Source organism: Xiphophorus hellerii, chromosome 11 (genome assembly GCF_003331165.1).
Source record: "Xiphophorus hellerii strain 12219 chromosome 11, Xiphophorus_hellerii-4.1, whole genome shotgun sequence".
In the NCBI taxonomy this organism is placed as follows: Eukaryota; Metazoa; Chordata; class Actinopteri; order Cyprinodontiformes; family Poeciliidae; genus Xiphophorus; species Xiphophorus hellerii.
In genome coordinates this window covers 22,296,604-22,319,193 of record NC_045682.1, presented here as the reverse complement: position 1 = coordinate 22,319,193, position 22,590 = coordinate 22,296,604, and the positions used below count along the sequence as shown (strand labels likewise).

Here is a 22,590-nt window from a genome sequence, read left to right as displayed (position 1 = left end):
ATTAGCCCTTAAAACAAAGCATTTGATCTTTCCACGGGGTAAAATGTGTTACAATTTTCTGCACGTCTTTTGTGTCTTATGTAGCTTTTTAAACACCTTACTCTAAGATGACTATTAAATAGGTAGATCTACTTTCAAAAGCAGATGAAGGCAACTTTTATAGAAGAAACAGTAAAAAATAGATGCTTCCTGAGTTGAGAGTTAAATACTGATATTTACTGAATAAATCAAAACTCTTTCTGTAAAAGCCATGATCATCCTTTAAGTTGGATTTCAGGCTGCATGGGTAAAATATCCTTTAGAATTTTAAAAATAATTCTGGTTTTGAGTCACAGCTGTGAGGAGCATCCAAAAAGAAAGACCTTGCGTTGCAGGAACAGAGATTGCAGAATCATTTGCATTCAGATCTGTGGGGAACTGTGGCACTAGTGCTTCTGGAGCCATTTCTCCTACAGTTTGGTTTCACAGCAAATACTGCGCCTTGTAAAATTCATTATACATCTTGAACTTTTCCACATTTTGCATGTTGTAACTGCATACCTCAATGTGCTGAATTGGAATTTTATGTGATAAATCACGACAAAGGGATGCAAAATTGTGAAGTGAAGCAAATAGTAAACAGGATTTTCAAGTATTTTTTAGAAATAATAAAGGTGGCAAAAAATTAATTCAATGCCTTTGCTAGCTCTAAAATACAATCTAGTGTAATCTGAAATTTCAAAACGGCAGATTACAGTAGTGACATTTTTTCACCCACCCTCAAATAGAGGTTGGTTCTCTTAAACACTCTACTAAAAGTTGTCAAGCAGATTTTCTCACTTGAGTTGTGAATCTATCCCATATTACTAAAGAGTGTTTATCTGACTATTACTGGCTGTTTCTCAGATTATTACTCTTCTTGCTTAGCCTGCCCAGTTTAGATGGACAACCGTGTGATAATAGCTAAACAGTTTATTCTAATGCACTATAAGTATAATTATTTTATGCTAAAAATGAGGCAGTGTACTTGAAGTTTACTTTTTCTAAACTAAACCTTACATATGCCAGAGCAGTATAGTGAAGTATTCTTGGCTTATCTTGAAAAATATATAGATAAGTCTTAGACTAAGTACAAGGTTTACACTTATAATTTAATACTAAAACCTTTACTTGTATCATTCTTGGTATACTGCATTTCTTCTGTTCTTTCTTTTTTCTTGCTGTTTTTTTTCTTTCTTTCTTTCAATACACACCTTTGCTTTGAAGTACTACCTGCCTTTCTTCTGTTCTTTCTTTTTTTCTTGTTTTTTTTCTTTCTTTCAATACATACCTTTGCTTTGAAGTACTACCCATGTAATAAGTTTACATTTTCAAGGTCACATAGTATATAGTAGCATTTTTATTCCTATCAAGTTATTTATTTTTTTGGTTCCTAAAATGTTCAGTTTTCTTGTACCTATTTTCACAAAGAAGGACTTCAGTTCTCAACTGGAGACACTATATTGTTTAAAATTTTTAAGCAAATGCATACTTTTACCCCTACCATTTCGGACAAATAAAGACTTGCTAAGTGAACTTACAATTAAAATATTAAAATGATTAATATTCTTTTTTCAGGCAGCACATTAAGTAGAAGCACCCTGCCACCTAGTGGACAAACCCAAGAACAACAGCACCGAATCCCATCATGCTTTGCTGTGCCCGCCGACCCAACGCGAGGCTAACTGGCGTTAGCTACCGGGGAGCGGACATGTTGTTCCGTCCTTTCCTGGAATAAACATCGTTTTGACCAGGGTTTCGGGAGTTAAGGGAGAAGCCAGGTACATCTGGCAATCATGGAGGCCGTGAACGCCTTTAATCAGGAGGTAAGCTGCACGTTGGGCTTGCTCAGAATCTGAAGTCACCGTGGCTGGTGGATGTGGTCACAGCAGTGCTGTGATGCTGTATAGTTAACCGAGCAGGTCGGATCAGGGGGCCTGCTAGCCGTTGGACTTTCTTGGTGTTATTGTAATTGGGTTAATATTAATGTTGCACTTCGTCAACTGGGGTGGTGTTGCACTGAATATCAGGATGTCTTACTCTAGTGTAATAAGAAGCCACTCGGTAATGTCAGTAAACAGAGTAAACACAAGTACTAGGATCCTCCGTGATGCTAATGGGAGTGAATTGGTCCCAAACACTGCTGCTGGTAACAGTACGATTAGCAAGCATACTCTCCAGTTAACACAGTGATTCAAACGGACTGCAAGCCTACAGGGGTTTATTGTTGCTAATTTGGAATAATACGCATGCAAGGTGTTTCTTAAAGAGCAGACACGGTAAGTTTCTATGAGGCCTGTTCATGCTGTTGGAAGCCCAGTTAGAACCTGCAGTGTGTCACTCAGTAAGCCTTACTTTTACACGGTTATCAAAGCTGGAGCTCATATATTTAATCGGTTATTGAGGCTCAAATTGACATCCTGCAAGAGATTTAGCTTCGAAATTGCCGCCATTCCTGCGATCTTTACAATCTTTGCAGTATTTGTTGTCTCAGTGGGAGCAAAAGTACAGCTGCAAGAATACTAGGGCATGGTTAAAAGGGCAAATCATAGACTTTATTTTGTCATGTGATGCTGAAAGTGTGGGTTTTTGTGTCAGATTGTATGCATCTCCTACATTAGATAAGTGGCTATTTTGCTTTCAGATGATGTCTGAGAATATCTCTTCTTTTAGAGGCATTCATTATGAAAAAGAAATCTATCATGATATTTTTACTCTAAAATCAGGATTTTATTACAGTTATGCTTTGCTACAGTTAGTTTGAGATTCACACTGCATCACAGAAATGAGTAGAAGTACCACTGTTTTGTGATACCATAGTAATTAAACAAAAATGTATTACACTATTTAATTCTGATTATTTAAACCAGAAAAATCAACATAAAATAATGTTGATAGCCAAAATCACAGTTGGAGTAACATTTATTTACTCTTCTATTTTGATAGACACTTGGACTGGTTGGCTCTCCTTAAATTTTAACACTAGTATTGTTTTTTTTTTTTTTTTAAATCTCTGACTATATTTCCAAAAAGACAAGTTAATCTTTCTTGAACACAAGGAAAAAGTATTGGTGCCTTCTTTCAGCCAGCTGACTGGCAGTGCTCAGCAACAAGTGGGTTGCTTTATAGCTGAGTTACAACTCTAATCAGTAACCAAAACCTTTTAAAAACAGAATTAGGCGTATACGCACAACCCTGGTTAGCCAGTTCAGTTTACAGTGGCCAGTTTTAGAGTTCCTCTCCTGCTTTGGATTTTATCTCTTTAAAGGTGAACCAAGTTAGTAGAAAAAGATGAAGATGGTGAGACAAGACATTATTTACTGGGTGTTTATTTTGCAGCCTGCGATTAGGGCCAATTTAAAGATATGTTGAGATTTTAAAATGTTACAGTTTCTAAATCCTCGAACTATTCAGTGGTGACATTCTAGAGGTTCAAAGTCCTGTTAATGAGTTGCTGCAGAAAAGGTTTGTGTTATCTCAGTTTTCTCAGGCTGCATGGAGTGCAGAATAATGCAGCACTGCCCCTCCCCCACATATTGCACATGGCAAGGCCTAAGGGAAACTACTACATCTTTCCCTTACTTACAAAACAGAGAAATGTAAGTGTTTGAAAACTCTGGTTGTGAGAAACATGGACGGTTTTGGTGTGAAATCTAAAGTAGCACCACTGATGGCTCCCATTAAGCTGTTGCTGTTTTTTTTATTATTATTTTTGAGGATATCTGATAGGGGGAATCCCTGACATTTTATCTCATTGATATTATATAGTGAGAAACTTGTTCAGGCTCTTGGCTAACTATGTTTTTACTGTATCTGTACAAATCAAACTAACTGATCAGATGTTTTCAGGCCCAGGTAGCTCAAGATTGTTATTTTTTTAAATTTGAGAGCCATGTTTAACAATACATTAAATTCAGAATATGGTTTTCTGTTTTGTTTTAAAAATTTCAAGCAGCACATAATAAAAAGAAAACATATTAGTCTGTGTTTACCGACAAAAAATATAAAAAAAATGTGCGTAGTAATCAATAATGGCAAGAGAAAAGAGATTTTTGAGGAAACAAATTTCTGTTTTAGAAAATTTAATTACATTTAGGTCCTCCACATTTGGCTGTAAAGTAAAACATCCTTATTTTAGTGTGTCATGTGAAAAACGGATGTACTTAAATAAAATAAGTATTTGACCTGAAACTCATTTATTTTTGCTCCATTCTACTGTTTCATGATTTTCCATCTCATCCTTTCATTACCTTTTCCACTCTGCAGTTATTCTCCTTGATGGACTCCAAGCCTCCTATATCTCGAGCAAAGATGATCTCCATCACCAAATCAGCCATAAAAGCTATGAAAGTAAGTAATAGTTTTTCATGTGCTGGATTCTTTTGTGTTTATGTTTCTGATTTTAAAAATGGGTTTCTATTTATTTTAGCCTGCATTAAGCTGAAACACTCATTTAACCCCTTTTTTTCCCCAGCTCTACAAACACGTGGTCCAGATTGTGGAAAAGTTTATCAAAAAGGTGAGCCTGGTTTTGTTTTAAATTGATTTGAAAAGCATTGTTTTTTCTCAACAATCATAAGTAATTTAAAGGTATTTGTCTCCTTGGTCTTGATTCCTCCAGTGTAAGCCCGAGTATAAAGTTGCTGGCTTGTATGTGGTTGATTCCATTGTGAGGCAGTCCAGGCACCAGTTTGGACCAGACAAAGACGTGTTTGGTCCAAGGTTCACCAAAAATATCACAGGAACCTTCGAGAACCTTTGTCTCTGTCCCATAGAGGACCGGGTAAGAATGGAAAAAAATCTTCTGAAAGACTGGAAAATTTCTGAAACGATGCTTAATTTTTTTTCTTTTCTTTGTTTGTAGAGTAAGATTGTGCGGGTTTTGAACCTGTGGCAGAAGAACGGAGTGTTTAAGATTGAGGTTATTCAGCCACTCTTGGATATGGCTGCAGGTTCTGGCAGTGGTGCTGCTTCCATCACACATACAGAAGAGCCAGGTGAGTTATAATTTGAGTCCTTTTTAAATCCGACATTATAGAAACAATTTTATCTATAAAGTATTTTTCTGAATGAGCATTCTCACCTTTAAAAACATGTTTGTCACCTACAAACACTCCCATTGTCTCATCATTTAGGTTCACCACCGTCTCCAGCCAAAGAGCCTGTTACCGTAGTAACAGCCAACTCCATCCCAACAGCCGCTCCTCCACTACACAACTCTGACGCCTTTGCTGCCGTAGCACAGCTCTTCCAGTCTTCGCAGGGTCAGCAGGTGTGTTTACACCTATGGGAACCTGACATAGCTTCATTCATTTGCTTTCTGTTGTCATCATGGAAACTTCTGAATCTACTTTATATTTCTTAGCTACAGCAGATGCTCCAGAACTTTCAGCAGCAGGCAGTCAAGCCTGAAACCAACACTCAACCTCTTCTGCCGACCGCTCAAATGCCAGTTCAAAGCGCGCCCACTGGGCTGGCTGCGGTTGCTGCTCAGCCTCACCTCTCCTCACCTCAGCCTCCTCCACCCGTCCACTCCACCCAGCCGGTCCAGCAAAAGACGGCTTTTGACATGGTGACAGATATTTGCATTCCTTACTTCAAGTTTTCTAACCTGTACTGCCTTGCAAAGTATTTATATTATATTTGAACTTTTTCAGGGTTCCGCTAACTTAAATGTAATTTGCTGGGGTTTTATGTTATTGATAGTCACAAAGTAGTGGATGATGCATGGCTTTTAATTTTTTCACAAATGAACAAACCAACAACACTCAGAATGCACACTTTTAAGATTTAAAAAAAATATTTTGTAAGCCATCTTTACAAAAAAGTCCAGTGTTTGGAAATTTTTAATTTTTTTGTAGAACCTAACAAAAAAGAATGTAATTTAGAATTTACAGCTTCATCTTCTGTCTTCCCTTCAGAAGTTGCTGGACCGTTTTGACTACGATGATGAACCAGATGTTGGAGAGGAAACTAAAAAGGATGAAGCCTCCTCACAGCCCCCTTTGTGAGTCTCCACTCTCATTCTGAGTAGCATAGCCTCCACAAATAACATCAAGGGGGAGTAATCATGATGCATTTTTCTTATCACAGTATGCAACAACCTCCAGCCTTTCCTCAGCACATGGAGCACTTTAATACACAGATGATGAATATCTCACAAGATATCACACAGCAGGTAGTAACTTTCATTGTTCATTTTAATTTTATTTTTACACCAGATGTTTTAAGGTGTGAACATAAGTTAATGGAGATGGAAAAGAATTGCATTCTTTATCAAACAAGTGGCTTAAATGTTTTGATGTACTAAAAGAAATTACTATACAGTAGGTCTGACTGATTTTAACTTTTGTTAAAGTTAAATACTCAAAAAGTATATTGGGAATTTATTTAAATAGTCAGGATCTTATCTATTTGTTTAATATGACGTGGTGTTACTACTCATCAATTTAACAGAAACCTTTAAGAAGACAAAACTGAATACAATTTGAACAAATCTAATTCTGATATAAGATGCAAGGATTGGTATTGGATATTAATTACAGATTTCTTCTATAGGTTTCAGTGCCTCCTAACGGCCAGCTGCAGGCTGGTGTTGTTCTGCCAGGACAAGGCTACCCTGTTACCATGCCAACGATGGGGCACTCTCTTCCAGGGCACCACATTCCAGGTTCAACTGGGCTTCCAGGCTTCCCAGGGATATACCCTCCTCAAAACGCTGCCCAGCAACAACAGGTAGGTTTCCAGCCATCAGAGGTCATTAATTATAGCAGGAGCAGAGGTAGAGTCATCCAGTTTCAGTGAAACGCTTTTTCCTTTGATATAAATAAGAGACAAAAATCATTACAGAGATTAGGAACAGTCTTCAGAATCTTATTTTAGCGATTAACATATAAGATGCTAATCGCCATCTCTGTGTAGATGCTTAACTAGATTCAAAGGTTTAGAAATGGCTGCCAAAATTTCCCATTTTTAAGTATGAGCTTTAAAAGCCTGAAAATCAAACTTACAGCCTTCTTGGTACCTGCTGAAAGTCTTTTATCTTTCTTGCAGCCTGAAGTGATGTTCTTCAAAATCATTGTTTCCTTTTTAAATAGATTTGAACAACTTTTAGTTTTAGTTTAGTTTTAGATTTATGTTTTTCTTCAAACTGAAAAACATACGGTAAATCTAATTCCTTGACTTTTAAGATAAATTAATAAACGTTAAATATTGGTCAAGACTAGGCCTGTCACGATAGCAAATTTTGCTGAGCGATTAATTGTCTCAAAAAATTATTGCGATAAACGATAATATTGTCTGAAGACCTTTTTACACTGATTTAATGGAAATGACGTAATAATGCAGGCGATTTCCTGCCAAAGACAGATACACTTTATTTTCAAAAGAATATTTAACACTGGAGCTGATAAACAAAATAAACAAATCAACCAAAAACAAAATGGATTCTCAGTCTCCATTAACAAAAAATGTACTTGATAAAAACTAAACAACATAAAGCCAAAGTGGAAATAAATACTGCATTCAACCAAAAGAGTGCAGATTATGAAGTCTGTATATTATGTTGCCCTTCAGTAATAATTAGATTTAAATAGAGAAGATGGGCACATCGACTACCTGATGCAATAATTCACACTACAGGATTTTTTGCTCCTATTTTTCCCCTTACAACAATCTTAGACCTTTGGTCTTCCTAAGATTGTGTGGTGTGTTACCGTAGATCCTCGTTGCCGCTCCGATCTAAATCAGGGTTTTTCCCCGACTGGGCTTGTTAACGCAGCCTGTTGAATGTGACAGGCAGCCAATCAGAAAGCGAGGATTCTCCTCCGTGTTTTCTGAGGGGAAATTATGTCGGGGAATCCCAAACAGCTGACACGGCACAACCCGAAGTCCAGCCGACGTGGAAACAACATTAATGTTTATTCAACATGCAAAGAATATAGAAATGACAAGAGGAGGAGTTGGAGCGAAATTGCTACCGCAGTTGATAAACCCGGTAACTTTTCAGCTGTTCTTCGTTAACGTGACGTAAATAGGTTATAATGATTTTCATTCGGTCAGGACTTTACGCTGACACTAGCCACATGCATTGCAGGTAGATTGTAGTAAAGCATTGATTAATGCCTGGTTTTAAAATTAGTTAACTGAACTTGTAGCCATTATTTTGTGCCCATTGTTGGACACCACACGGCAGGAACGAACCCGATCGAACCGTTATACCTAGGATTTCTGTCGGCTAATGTGTGGTCTGTCAGGTTTTGAAAATGAGCCGACAATCGGCCGACAGCTCTAAGATCGTGTAGTGTGCGCTGGGCTTTACACTAAGGAAATGAGGAAGGGAGGAGTCAGTGGAGAGCACCGGAGTTGAGCCTTTTTTCATTCGGTGTCATTAACAGAAAGAGAAAAAGGTCGGGAGAGACGATAATGCCGATAATTGAAATGACGTCGATAGTTTTAATTTATCGTACGATTAATCGATTTATCGTTTGCGACAGGCCTAGTCAAGACTGTAACTGGTTTGGTTACATTTGTAATATGTCACCTTCTGATTCATCAATTTTTTTCATCTTTTCATCAGGACTCCTCAGTGGATATGGACCATTCATTAATGAGAGATGGCCGGCATGGTCGACGATCCCACTCAGGCTCAAGGTAAAGTCTAAAATGGATGCTAAGTATTTTTATGACAACCTGCCAAAAAGAAGTTTCCTGGTAACAAATCTTCCTTTGTCTACACAGATCTCCAAAGAGGAGAAGGTCTCGGTCCAGTTCCCGCTCCCGACGGTCCAGGCACAGGCGATCTCGCTCCCGCTCCAGAGATCGTCGCCACCACTCACCTCGCTCTCGCTCACAGGAGCGCCGGGAGAGAGAGAGAGAAAGAGAGCGGCGGCAGAAAGGCCTTCCGCCGCCCAAGAGCGAGACTCTGAGCAGTGAGTCATCACCTAGGTTACAGAGGAGATTATTTATCACAGGAATGATTGAAATCTGTACTTTTTTGTCCTTTTTCCCTCGTACGATGAAAATAATTTGTTTAAATCTTTTAACTTTTGAAATATTGCCAAATTTCTTCCTTGTTGATGTATTTTTCCTCTTTAGTTTGTAGTACTACACTGTGGGTGGGTCAGCTGGACAAGAGAACTCAACAGCAAGACGTTGCCTCGTTGCTTGAAGAGTTTGGACAGATTGAATCTATAAATGTAAGTCGATTTGTTTGGATCAGATATATTTAATCTTAAAACAGTAATTTGTGCATTTTATAATTTCAATGTTTTTAACTTAATTACTTAATGGACACTCATAGGTCCTGCTTTGCATTTATTTTAAGTTTATAGAAGATTTATTATTTAACCAGCAGCCGTAATCAGAAGGTTCTCCGCTTAATCTTGATTATTTGCCCAGAAAGAGCAAATAATCGGCTCATCACATTTTGTACATAGAAAGACTTGCAAAGATCTACAACGAGGTTTCTGTTAGGCCCAAAGAGATAAAAGCTACTATCAGAGAAGAAGCTTTATAATTTTAGGTTCATTTTGATTGGTCAGTGCATACAAACCAATGACAGCCAGCAGAATAAAGCTGCATTTATTTTAACGACATTTTCTAACAACAACTTTGTTCTATGAGCCTCTTGGCATTCAGATTTGTAATGTTTTTTTTGAATTTTTTATTTAAAAGTGTTTTTTGTAACTTTATTTAAAGAGGAAGGATGCCTGAAATTCACAATCTCACTTGGATGGACTGCAGCTGAGAAATCCTTAAAATACAACTCTTCTTTTAAAAAAATATATATCACAAAATTGCCTAGAAGGTCATAATCCCCTAGTCAGAAATTTTACTTATTTAGTATCTTCTAGTGCATTTAATTGTTTGTTTTTTTAACTGTAAAACACTTCATGTCCAATACATCTTGTAACTATCGTCAGTGCAATTTCAGTGTGTGCAATATCACAGTGGTAAAAGTCTACTTGGATGCGTTATTTGCTAGGCTATAATTAAGCTGTTATGTATTCAAACCCCATTTGTCAATATTGGCCAATTAGAACAGTACAAAATTGAATTAATCTTGAAGAAGCTTCCCCATAAACTACATCTCTGTTAGATGTGGTTGTGACATGGTTGTGACTGTAGCGCTTAGAGATGATGTTTGCATTGTTAGGTGCTTTACCTTTATGTTGTTATCTTTAAGAAATATTGTTCCTTAGTTGTTGTTAAACAGTCCTTGCTCAGTTAATTGGTTTGTCAGACAGGAAAACCTGTTTCTCATATGGTTATTAACCATTCTTTATTTTTCTCTGTCATTTTTCAGATGATTCCTCCAAGAGGCTGTGCTTACATTGTCATGATACACAGGCAAGATGCTTACAGAGCACTGCAGAAACTCAGTAGAGGATCGTCAAAAGTTAACCAGAAAGCAATTAAGGTGGGTCTTATTTATTTTGTCTCTGGATATGCCACTGAGAAAGAATTAAGGAAACAAATCCGAATTTAAATCAAATTATTTCCTACCAGATTGCTTGGGCTTTGAACAAGGGTATAAAGCCTGATTTTAAACAGTACTGGGATGTGGAGCTGGGTGTCACCTACGTACCCTGGTCTAAAGTCAGAGAGGACCAGTTAGAGGAGCTGAAGGAGGGAGGAATGCTGGATATGGATACCTTATCACCAGGTAAAAAAAACAACTAATATAGGGGAGAAATGTTTATGTTCGAAATGACTGAACCAGAACAACACATTTTCTCCCCAATATATATTTTGAAACTTTACAGGGTTAATTTTGTTTTAGCTAATGTGACTGGACAGTCAAAAAAACACACATATCTTTATGCCTAATTAAACAGACCAAATTTACACCATTAGCTAAATTTAGTTAGCTTTATTACTGAGTAATTACTATCCTGACTGACTTTGCAGACTGGAGCAGCATGAGGAAGACCTTCGACCACCTTGAGGAACCCACACACAATGGCCGTTCTGAGCAACAGCAGCCAGACGAGACACAAGTGTTACCGATGGCTGTTGCAGCTTCTCATCCTGTACAAGTAAAGAACACAGAATTTTTAGGGTTTCAAGCCTGCAGGAGCAAGCAGGCCATTTGCAAGCAAGGCATGGCTGTTTGCCTGGTCACAGCAGAGCAGGAAACCCTGTTGTTTTTACTGTTTTTCCATTCTTCTTCTTATGTTTTTCCACTGAAAGTCATACTGGATCCTACGCCCTGAAACTGAGGCTCATTTTAAAAAATCTGAGAAATGCTTCATTTGGACAATGTTTTTATTTGAGTTCTCCCACGATGCATCGCAACAGCGTTTTTCATTTGACAATGTCCACGACGTGTCACGTGAACCCTATTGTTTTTACTTCGCTTTTCCATTCTTCTTCTTATTATGTTTTTCTGCTGAAACTTGTACTGCAACCTACCCTCCAAAACATTTTACAACTTTTATTTGGTATCCGTGTTCATAATCCACACTGCTACTTAGATATAAATATTCAGCCACATTCACCTGTAGGTGGTGCTATGGTAAGAAATATGTGTTTCAGATTACATATAAATATGTGTTTCAGAAATAATGTGCCTTCTCCAAAACGAGAAGGCACATTATTTTCCGGACTGTCCTGCATTTGAAACATTTTGGGAGAGAAAACCGTCCTGAAAAATTGCCGTCTTGGTCGACGCGCGCAAATCAGTAGCAATGCCGAGGCAGATGGGAAACGCGTTGGGGGTTGGAACCTGCTGGGTTATATTATAACTGGTTACAGTTGTAGTTGAAATTATTAGTTTTTTTATATTTGAAATGTTTTTTATAAATTATGGTTCAATTGAAGTAAGAGACCCATATTTCAGTCAGTTACTATAGTCTTTCACAAAATGGGTTTTATTTTGGTTATTTTGCTTAGTGTTACGTAACGTTTACATGGCACTGGTCGAATTATCTGCTTATTCATTTTCTCAGGTCCCTTCATTGCAGCAGCCAATGGTTGCTATGGGTTCCCTCCAACCTCCGGTCTTTCCTGGTCCCATTGGGATGCCTCCACCTGGCTTTGCTCCAGGCATTCCCCTTCCTCCTTTCATCAGACCTGGCTTTAACCCGTTGCAAATGCCCCCAGGTAGCTGCCAATAATCTTTTACTATTTGCAGTTGTTTTAAAAACTAGAATGCATATTAAGTGAATCTTAATGGGTTTCACTACTATATCCCCAGGTTTTCCTGCCTCAGGACCTATGTCCCTCGGTCCACTACCTCCTTCCAAAGGTGGAGTTGATGACCCTCCTCAAGACCCAGCAGGTCAGGGCGCCAAGAAAAAGGATGAGGTCCTGGAGGGTCCAAATTTATTTAACCACCAAATGGGGCACATGGGTTAGTAATTTATTTCCCTTCGGTTAGCTAAAGAAACAAAATAATGGAGTTTGAGCTATTTAATAACTTAAACTTAGCAATCTTAACTACTTGTGATTTTCCCAACAGGACCTCCAGGAGGTTTTCCAGGTGGACCTCTAACTAATTCTACTGGTGGTCACCCCGTTGGTCTTCTTGTAGGACATCCCGGCGGTCCTCCGGTTGGACATCCCGGTGGTCCTCCGGTTGGACATCCCGGCGGCCCTCCGGTCGGACATCCCGGGGGCCCCCCGGTCGGACATCCCGGCGGCCCCCCGGTCGGACATCCCGGCGGCCCCCCAGTCGGACATCCCGGCGGCCCCCAAGTCGGACATCCCGGCGGCCCCCAAGTCGGACATCCCGGCGGCCCCCAAGTCGGACATCCCGGCGGACTCCAAGTCGGACCTCCCGGCGGACCCCAAGTCGGACCTCCAGGTCCAGGTGGACACCCTGGAAACATCCAGTCGCCTCTTGGGGGTCTACTAGGTGCCCGACCTGGAATGATGCCACTCCAGCGCCCCCAGGGTCCACCGCCATCACACATGCAACGTTTCCCTCCACCCCAAGGGCAAAGACCACCTCACCCTAACGTGCCCCCTGGCCCGCCACAGTTGATACCCAGGGGGCCACATCCTCAAATGATGCGCCATGAGCTGCCACAACCTAAAGGAGGATTTGGGATGCCCCCTCCACATAACATGAGAGGTCCCTTCCCTCGAGGACATGGTCCTCCCCCTCAAGGTCCTGCCCCGTTTACAAGACCGGGTGGTCCTAGAAGCTTCGAAGGGCAGGAGGAAATGGATGACAGACCGCTCAGGGGTGACAGGCCAGGATTCAGGGATCGAGAACAGGAGAGGGACAGAGACTGGGATCGAGACAGAGAGAGGGACAGAGGGTTTGGAGGGGGAAGGCGTTTTGGTGATGGAGGCAGAGGAGGGGGTAGTGACAAAATGGATGGGCGGGACAGGCTCGGAGGTTGGCAGGAAGATGTAGGGAATTCCCGTGGAGGCGGATGGGAGAGAGACAGAGACCGAGATCGGGACAGAGATAGACGGGACTGGCGAGAGAGGCGAGGCAGCCTTGATAAAGACAGAGATCGAGGCCGCAGTGACGATGGGGAGAGGGATCGAGGCAGAGCGGAGGGAGGAGAAAGAAGCAGAGGAGAAGGAGGCAGCCGGGACAAAACCAGAGCGCCTGAAGTCAAAGCAGACAAACCGAGACGGTCGGAGCGACGAGAGAGGACGTCGCGGTGGGATAAAGACGATCGACTGGCCGAACTGGAAAACATGGACAAATTCCGGAGCTCTAACAGCACGGAACAACCTGGTGGGACTCCTCTGGTTACGGTGGAAACCAGGAAAGAGCCAAATGGGGAAGCCACTAAAAAGAAGGAAGAGTCAGAACATTTACTTGCCGGGCCGATTCCAGCTGCTGAAAATGCCCAATCCTCCGAGTCTAAAGAGCTGGCTCAAAATGAGTCCACAGCAACAAAAGAAGAAAAAGATGCAGCAGCATCATAGACCTTCAACCTGTGACTGCTGTGAATGAGAGAAACTCCGAAAAAAGTTTTGTTCACTGTAATAGTCTCAGTTCTAACTAGTGACTGTTCGTCAGATGATCGTTGACAGTTCCTGGGCGGTAGCACATCTCCCACCATGTTGTCAAGCAAATGAAACCAGATCTGTTGAAACATCACGTTACGAGTATAATCTGGCCTGGCATTTTGGTTTCATTTTGATCAATAGTTAGACACTTAGTTGTTTTTTATTACCATAGTTTGTATACAGATGGGGGAAATTATTGTTGTCCCATTTTTATTCATACTTTCATGTCATCACCTTGAGGAAAGAGCTTCTCAACAACAAATTAGTTCTGTTATGGAGTTACTTTTAAAATCTGCAACACTGAAAACGATCTAAATTGAATGTACTGTAATGGTGGCTTCAATCTTTTCTCGTCATCACTGCTTATGACATTACCACCACCAAAAGACAGAATCTAATGATTTTAAGAATTAACTAGCTCAAAGGATTTTATGTCTAAGGACACAAATGTGCATTTGACAACATTACCACAAGAGTGTTTCTTTTATTTTGTTTACTTTTAAGGCAAAAACAAGGAAAATATATGACTAATCAGAGAAATACACATGTGGTGTATTAAAATTTTCATTTTTTACATATTCAAGAATGTAATTTAATGCTATATAAATGAACAATGGTCGTGATTCAGCTAGGATATTTCCATTAAAAATAGTTTCCAGAACTGGAACTATGAACAACAGCTATTAAAAAACGTCAGGAAAAAAAGAAAGGTTTGATTTGTCAAAAAGACAAAATTTTGTCAAACTTTTGATACATTTCTGATACTTTGTTTAATATTAAATGTTTGCAAGTTAAATTTCACAGAAAACATAAGGATGCCTAATTCTACCCATTCTCTAAGTTCACAAATTTTCATCTGCTATTTTTATAATTGCTAAAACAATTGGCTAAAAACAGGTTTGGTTTCAATTTGTAAAAAAGAGACAATTTTAATTTGTGAGAAATTTAAAACAAAGATGTTTTCTATCAATGTTAAAAGAAGACTAAAGAAAATTGTTGAATTACCTCACATCTCTGTTGCCTGCTTTACTTTTTTTCTTTCTTATAAGCTCTATTATTTTTACTGTTGAGCAAGTGGTGATTGTCAGATTTGTCCCCTTTCCGCAAAGTTGTCTGTCAAATTCAAAACTGTATTATTAAAAAACCTCAACCTAGTTTCCCAATTGAAAACACATCATATAACATTACAGATTTCTTTCATTTTGAAGCCCAGAATCAGCAATCTGATAATTTTACACTGAGTTGTGTAAAGCAGAAATGCTGAAAAATGAAGGCCGCTGCCTAGGACACTGCTGTAAATATGCTTTTGTCACTGATGACTTTAAGGCTTAATGGTAATAGTTGTTAATATTCTGTGATTTGCGTATCTGAAACACATTGACACAAAAAGAACCACAGATACAGGTTGCTTTAACGTTTTTAACTCCTAGTGGTTTGGAAAATGACACATGTTTCCATGGTTTCTTTTCAATATGAAAGACATGGACATGAAATCGTCAACATTTCAGCCATAGGAACTTGTTTTTAATAAACTATTTTTGTACCAAATGTTTTTTGCTTCTTTTAACCTGTGCCTAACTCTTGATTATATATTTGTTTTTGTTCAGCTTTGTCAGATAAATGCTCAAGTGTGAAATATGTAACCTGCCTGTGCAAGTTCTTGGACTAAGCTTCGTGGTTAAAAAGAATATGATCCTTTATTAAAAGTGAGGTCTTATCATAAAAGGTTAATTGGCTGTTCAGCTCCTCTGATTTTTTTTCAGATTCTTGTAATAATTTGATCAAATTTATATATTTCACTATTTGAGAATGTTTAAAACTTTTCCCTTCCAGAGTTATTTAAATAGCTCTATCTAGGATGACATAATGAACTATTAGAGGTTTCTTTTAAGTTTCTTTTTGACAACTTATACATGCACTATACCTTGTGAAAGTATTCATAACTTCCATGTATTTTATCTTTTGACTGATTCATTGTAATACATAAACATGCTTCAATCTAAACCATTACAATCCATTTAGGTTCATTTTGTTCAAAAGTGAACCTCTGCCTCTGTCTTAGGATATTTGCACCCTCCACGTTTTTTCCCTTTCAGAATTGACCTGTATTTAGCCCCATCCATCTCTATCAACTCTTACAGGTTATATTGTCTTCTGCTAAACAAAACCCCCCACAAAATTATTCTGCCATGTTTCACAGTGGGGTTGGTTTGCCTAGGGCGGTGATGTTTATTTTTCTGTCACACATCATTTTGTGTGTAGCAAAAAAATGTTGATTTGCCATCAACTTGAGCAGAGCACATTCTTTTACATTTTGGCTGTATCTGCTGTGGTTCAGCGGTTCCCAGCCCTGTCCTATGGGCACACTCATCTGCATGTTTTAAATGTCTCCCTGTAGCACACCTGACTTCAAACGAATGGCTCATTATCATTAACTTATGCAGGCATCTGCAGAAGTTGATGGCATGAGAACTAGACACAAATGATTTGAATAGTTTGTGCAGGGGCCTTTACAACTATGCAGGGAAGTGGGTTTTTAGGACCAGACTTGTGGAGAAAGCCTCTAACACCAATTTAATGCCTTGAAACAATTGGGGTTCTGTCTCTTTAAAACGCTCCTGTTCTTTCCTACACTTTGTCTTCAGCTCTTCATCACAATGTTTCTCCATTAAACCTTTACCAGTGTTTCACTGAGAAGCAGCTCATATGATATGGTTAGCAGATGTGCAGTTCCACCATGTTTTTGGTAATTTGGCATCGTTTGGTGAGACCGAGCCGTTTGCACACTTGAATGGCTGCCACAGGAGATTAAATAATTTCTCAAACATGCATGAAAGAATCAAAGCAACACTCCAAGAATGTTGTGAGGAAATAACATCATAACATGAGGTAAAGCTAAAAAAAAAAAAAAAAAGGTAAATTTTGCAATACTTCTAAGTTGGTAATTGTCAACAAGTATGAAAAATTTATATGTTTGTGACATATGTCCATATAGGTACCAACATAGGCAAAAATATATTTATTCTTTCTAGAAATAATTTTACATACTTAAACCACATTCGTCAAACCTGGCTACTGTAGACTTTTTCATACAAGATTGCGACCAATCAAAATATCCCTTCTTAGTCTATTGGTTATCTGCAATATAAACCCGCCCACTACGTTCATTGACGCAGCTTTTATTCAGTTGGTTTTCTGCTCCTTGTGATAGTGAGTCTGGTGAGGCCTGATTGCTGCAAAGATGGTGCTCAAAGCCGTGTGTGTCCTAAAAGGAGCTGGAGAAACCACTGGGACGGTTCACTTTGAGCAGGAGGTAAATGTGCGACTAGGTGTAATAATTAGAAAGGTGTCAGCTTCAAAGGAAAAAAAGAAATTTAACATAGTTTTTCGGGTGCTTTAGCTTTGTAATGCTAAGGAGGCTAACTTTCATTCACGAGTTAGCTAACGCTTAAGTTTTCAAGGAGACACGTCCTGTTTGTTGTCACCCACCAAGTCCCATGCTTGATTTAAGTTTTTAATCAAAGATCTAGGCATGTTTGCCGCAGATTCGCACAGTTTCCCAACACTTACTCGATGCAAATTAGCTTTCGAGTGTGTTCTGCAAAAACGTAAAGTGCACATGTCGGTATGTTATATTGCACATAACCTTTGAACATTTTCGGGCTGGGAGTGGTAATTATTAACCGCGTAGACGCCTGTTGCGTAAGTTGGACATTAGCAGACTTGCTCACTGCTAGTGGTGGTTTCTTAATCACGGCCAAGTCGTTCGTAACGGTGTTTAACTACTATGCGTTGATTTTTACGTAACCTCACTGAAAAGCTGCTGCGTGGGCCTCACAGCTGGGTGATATGAAAGTGTCCATTTGATTTTTCTGCCGAGTCATTCCCTCACTCCGTCTTGGATCGAGTCGCCACTTCGTACCCGCTTTTTGTCCCCCTAGCGTTGCTCTCTAGTTATGTACTAGTTTCTCGCATAAATATAACTAAGTTTTGGATGTCATAGTGTATTTTGCACACGTGCAGCGATGTTGCGCATGACTTGGCTCCACATTTTTACTTGTAGTTTTCTTAATATTCTCTGGGTATAGTAGTTATGCTCCTTGGCCCACTGTTCCTCTATTTGGTTATAAACTTGACTGTCGTGTAATATTGTGATTATTTGAATGGAGGCTTTGCAGACAGGATCTTGTTAACTTCAATGTGACTTAAATGCAAGTCTTTTTATTGTGGTTCTGATCCAGATTTGAACTTTGCTCCATTTACCTTCTTTTTAAGCATTTGGGACCCATTGGATCAGCTCAGGCTCATGAAAACACCTGATCAAATCAAAATATCTTTGAGGAATTTCTTATTAATATTTGAGTTGTTAAATGTATATCCTTTCCAAAGAGTAGATTGCAGAACATTTGTAATCTTTTAAGATTTGTCTTCACTATATTTCTGTGTATTAAATTGTCTTGGTGCATTGAGGCATTGTGCTATATAAATAAACTGAAGTTTAATCTGTGGATGTAGATGCTGGAAAACCGTGTATTTCAACCTCTTGAAAACACCCGTCTTGAAAACGTGTGTTTTCAAGACATTCAGTTAAATTTGCTTTGTGGGTAATTAATCATTGCTGCCTGCCTCTGACAGCTCTTTTGTGCACATTGTTGCTGTTTAATCCCCAGAATGAGTCAGCTCCTGTGAAAGTTACTGGAGAAATCAGTGGCCTCACACCTGGTGACCATGGTTTCCATGTCCATGCTTTTGGAGATAACACAAATGGTGAGTGGGTGTTTTTTAAGTTCTGCTTAAATGTTTAGAGGTGCTTTCCACTGGGGATCTAAAGGATTGAATATTGTATTTTCTCATTTCCAGGGTGCATCAGTGCAGGACCACACTACAATCCCTTTACAAAGAACCATGGTGGTCCTACTGATGTGGAGCGGTAAGTTGATCAAGGGGAAATGAACAGAGATATGTTTAGTGAAATTTGCCTGCCTGGTAATGGAATAGATATTGACCATTTCTATACATGCTAAACAGGAGAAAAAAACTAGACCACCTGTTTTTGTTAATTGGATATCAATCTAATTTAAGTTGGTCAGGTCATTGATCTATTGAACAGTGAGGAAAAAGTTGCTGCCTGCTGCTTTTCCAGCCTAAATGAAACTGAGGCTTTAAGTACTGATGCTGTTATGTGATTAACAATTGTAGAAAAATACACACATACACAAGGAATTAATGCTTTGTGCCACATTTTTTTCACAATGGCTATAATGTGGTACTAAAACACCTGTACTTATTTTTATGTTTATAAAAATACATTTTACCTTAAATGAATTTGGGAGATATTACTCGGGGCTAAGAACTGGGATTTTACTTTTCTCCAATTAGACACGTTGGAGATTTGGGGAATGTGACTGCTGGCGCCGACAATATAGCCAAGATTGACATTAAAGACACTTTTATCAAGCTCTCAGGACCCAACTCCATTATTGGCAGAACTATGGTGGTAAGTCATTTTCATCTATTTTTTACATTGATGACTAGATTTTTTTTCCTTAAGTCACAGACTCTGTAAATCTGCTTATTCTGTTAGATCCATGAGAAGGCTGATGATCTTGGAAAAGGAGGAAATGAAGAAAGCCTTAAGACGGGTAACGCTGGCGGGCGCCTGGCCTGTGGAGTTATTGGCATCACCCAGTAAATCGAGTTCTCAAAATGAAGCACTGAAAAGTTCCAAAAGGCATTTAATGAGACCAACATAGCTACTAGATGTTACCTTGTTCTTTTCAGAACTGTGTGAGCTTTTGATTTGTTTGATAGTTTAGCCACTCTGCCCTATCTGTTCCTATTTGAAGTTGTCTGAATGGGGTCTGTCTGCCAAATAACTTTGGCCCAGAAGAATTGGTAACGCACAAGTCATTTATAAATGTATACTATTGCAAAATGAATAAATATTTCTTCAGATTCATGTTTGCAATCGTCATGTTTTTTTAGTATTCAGACTTCATAATTGAAGAAGTGATGTACTTGAGTTTTTTCTGTCACATACAACTTGTTTTGCAGACCCTGCAAACGACTGCCCAACATGTATTTTGTTGCTGCTGTTATACTGCAGAATATTTCAGTAGTAGTCAGTTGGTTTGGGTTCTGGCATAAGTGGATTTTATGTTGTCATGTGGTCTTGGGTTCAAAATCAGTGACCACCTTAATAGTTACTGTTGCAGGGTATTTCTTTATGGGTAGGTTAACAATGCAACAGCAATTCAGGTGTTTCACTTCATATTGGTCAGTGCTAAACTTTAAGATCAACCATGTTTCTTAAATCCTTTTCAGTATGGCCTCAAAATATGGCCACTCATTTGGGTGAGTTCACTTAATGTCAAAATTTAGTAAATGTCATTGCCTAATGTGTATGTTTTCCAAGGGGAAAAATGCAATTTTTATAGCACAGTCATTTAACTGTTACCTGCAGTCGTTATAAAAATTGTGTATACATCAAATATAAGTTAAAAGAGAGCTCTGAGGGATGTTGGCATGTGAGGTAACTTAACGTTTCAGAAATTAAACAAGCTTCATTTTGCTGTTTTAGTGCTTATAGTATAATTGTCACTTTATAGATATGAGGAAGTTGCATTCATTGTCCTCTATACCCTAAGGTCCTTAGTGAGTGTCAGAGGGATTCTGACAATTTAGCAACTACCATGTGTTAAACTAGATTGTCCTCTAGAGGGCGTTGCTAAACCGAATTGAAACTACAGCTCTCACTAATCTGATATTCAATATCTGTTGAGTAAAAGTCTTTTGATTTCCTTATTGTTTAAAAAATACATTCCAGCACAGCATTTACTAGCAGATTTTTTTTTAACCCCTCCAGGGGGTCTTTTTGTGGGCTCTAGTGTCCCTTATATGACCGTAGACTGACAGGAAACGGGGAAGGAGAAGGGGGAAGACATGCGGCAAATGTCGTCGGGAGTCGAACCCGCGACGGCCGCGTCGAGGACTCAAGGCCTCCAAATACGGATCGCGCTAACCGCTACGCCACCACGGTGCGCCCTACTAGCAGATTTTTTTGTATCATTTTATTGTGACAGACCAACGTGTGTTATACTAAAAAAATATCACTGTCGCACATTTAATTTCATGCCAATCTTAGACCTTGGTGCCTTTTTGTGACGCACTGTATAGTTCGAAAGTTCAGATTTATTTTTAAAATTCATTTTGTAAACTGAGCAGCTGAGCCCCATTGGGACCAAAACAAGCAAGGTGGCATGCATTTGTGTATACAAACGTTATACCCATCACTTCTTTCAGATAGCTGGTGGATGATATCTGAAATCACCTTCTCTGAACACTTCTTACTTTACACATGAATGGAGGCTGCCTGTAAATTGATATGGCATGGTGATCTTCAAGGAAATTTAAGGATAAGGGAACCCTTTTGTTTAGGTTTTTTAGAAGAAAAACTGGGCACCAAAAACATCTTATATGGGTATACACTATATAGTATTTTTACATTTAAGAAGTACCTAGATCAAATTATAGAGATGCTAGAGATCCTTTGTTTATAACCTAGATCAGGTTATAAACAAAATATCCACAGCACTTCCAATCTTAAAGAATGGAAATCAACTTTTGTCTACTTATGGTTCAATAATGGTTCCAAAATACTGCTTTTAGAGGAACATAATACTGAATAAAGGATTATATTTGTGTGGAGTACCTGCAGTGATGGAACCCTTAGTCAGGGACTTGAAACCAGGTCAAAACTAAGGGGAAATGGGTGTATTTGTGTTGACAGATGCAACCAGTGAAGGAAAAAGATAAGCCGACTGCAAAAGCAGGTAAAAATAACCTGGAAGTGAAGGTGATGAATAATAGAGACTATAAGTGCGGCTGACAGTGAGGTAAAGGGAGCACGACAGCAGTCAAACAAACCTAGTATAAAGGTGAGTTATAACAGAAATGTGTAAAGAAGAATATAATGAGTAATGGATGGGAACTCCAGCTTTCCATTGGTGGAAGAGTTTTGTCAAGTCTTAAATCTTCCAGGTTTTGTTGAATCTTTTATTTTAAAATGCACATTTTAACTTTGGTATTTATGCATGTTGTGAGAAAAAATATTTAGGTGTCTTCCTCATAGCTAAAATAAAGGCGGCCCTTAGAAAGCTGAATATCCTGAGGTTGCCAATGTCTTAGAGCAAAATGTGGCAAGGAAATAGATGTAGGAATGTTCGGTTATTGTTACTGAGTTTTTAACTTGGGTCTTGGCAAACATCGGCCATCTGATTTAAAAGTCCACATTTCATTGGCCATTATCAGTTCCAAGTGAAGGTGTTGATCTGTTGTTACATAAACATAACTCAGAGGTCAGCGTCATTCCTACATGTTACATCAGTAGATGACGGTTTCTCTTACCAGCATGTGTGTATTGTTTTTTGTGCGCTTTGGCGGGGAAGTGTCACAGGTTTATTTTTATATTCATAAGCATGCAACTTTGGGCTTCCAGGGCTGGGAAGAACCAGTGTGGTCACATTTCTGGAGACGTCTTCTAATTCTTTACGCTTAGCTCTTTAAGCATTCTAGGACATTCTTTTCTTGAAAGAC

The 22,590-nt window shown here is 38.9% G+C and overlaps 2 protein-coding genes across 3 annotated transcripts; both read left to right on the top strand.

The window, feature by feature from the left end:
* The first annotated feature begins 1,673 nt into the window (after positions 1-1,673).
* Positions 1,674-15,726, top strand: scaf4a (SR-related CTD-associated factor 4a). Of its 2 annotated transcripts, none has more exons than XM_032576366.1 (19): positions 1,674-1,844; positions 4,285-4,368; positions 4,493-4,537; positions 4,640-4,801; positions 4,883-5,015; positions 5,154-5,290; positions 5,384-5,590; positions 5,943-6,025; positions 6,112-6,196; positions 6,577-6,753; positions 8,597-8,670; positions 8,758-8,948; positions 9,115-9,215; positions 10,325-10,438; positions 10,528-10,684; positions 10,930-11,057; positions 11,970-12,123; positions 12,218-12,373; positions 12,482-15,726. In XM_032576366.1, the coding sequence occupies exons 1-19, from the start codon at positions 1,815-1,817 to the stop codon at positions 13,909-13,911; spliced, it is 3,648 nt and encodes a 1,215-aa protein (XP_032432257.1). In that variant the 5' UTR covers positions 1,674-1,814; the 3' UTR covers positions 13,912-15,726. The 2 variants fall into 2 exon arrangements, with proteins under 2 accessions (XP_032432257.1, XP_032432256.1); XM_032576365.1 differs by having other exon boundaries at positions 5,940-6,025.
* A 1,426-nt stretch (positions 15,727-17,152) lies between these two features.
* On the top strand, positions 17,153-19,954 carry sod1 (superoxide dismutase 1, soluble). Its single transcript, XM_032576367.1, has 5 exons — positions 17,153-17,308; positions 18,666-18,762; positions 18,856-18,925; positions 19,375-19,492; positions 19,580-19,954. Exons 1-5 carry the CDS (start codon positions 17,237-17,239, stop codon positions 19,685-19,687), a joined length of 465 nt encoding a protein of 154 aa, XP_032432258.1. The 5' UTR covers positions 17,153-17,236; the 3' UTR covers positions 19,688-19,954.
* The last annotated feature ends 2,636 nt before the right edge of the window (positions 19,955-22,590 follow it).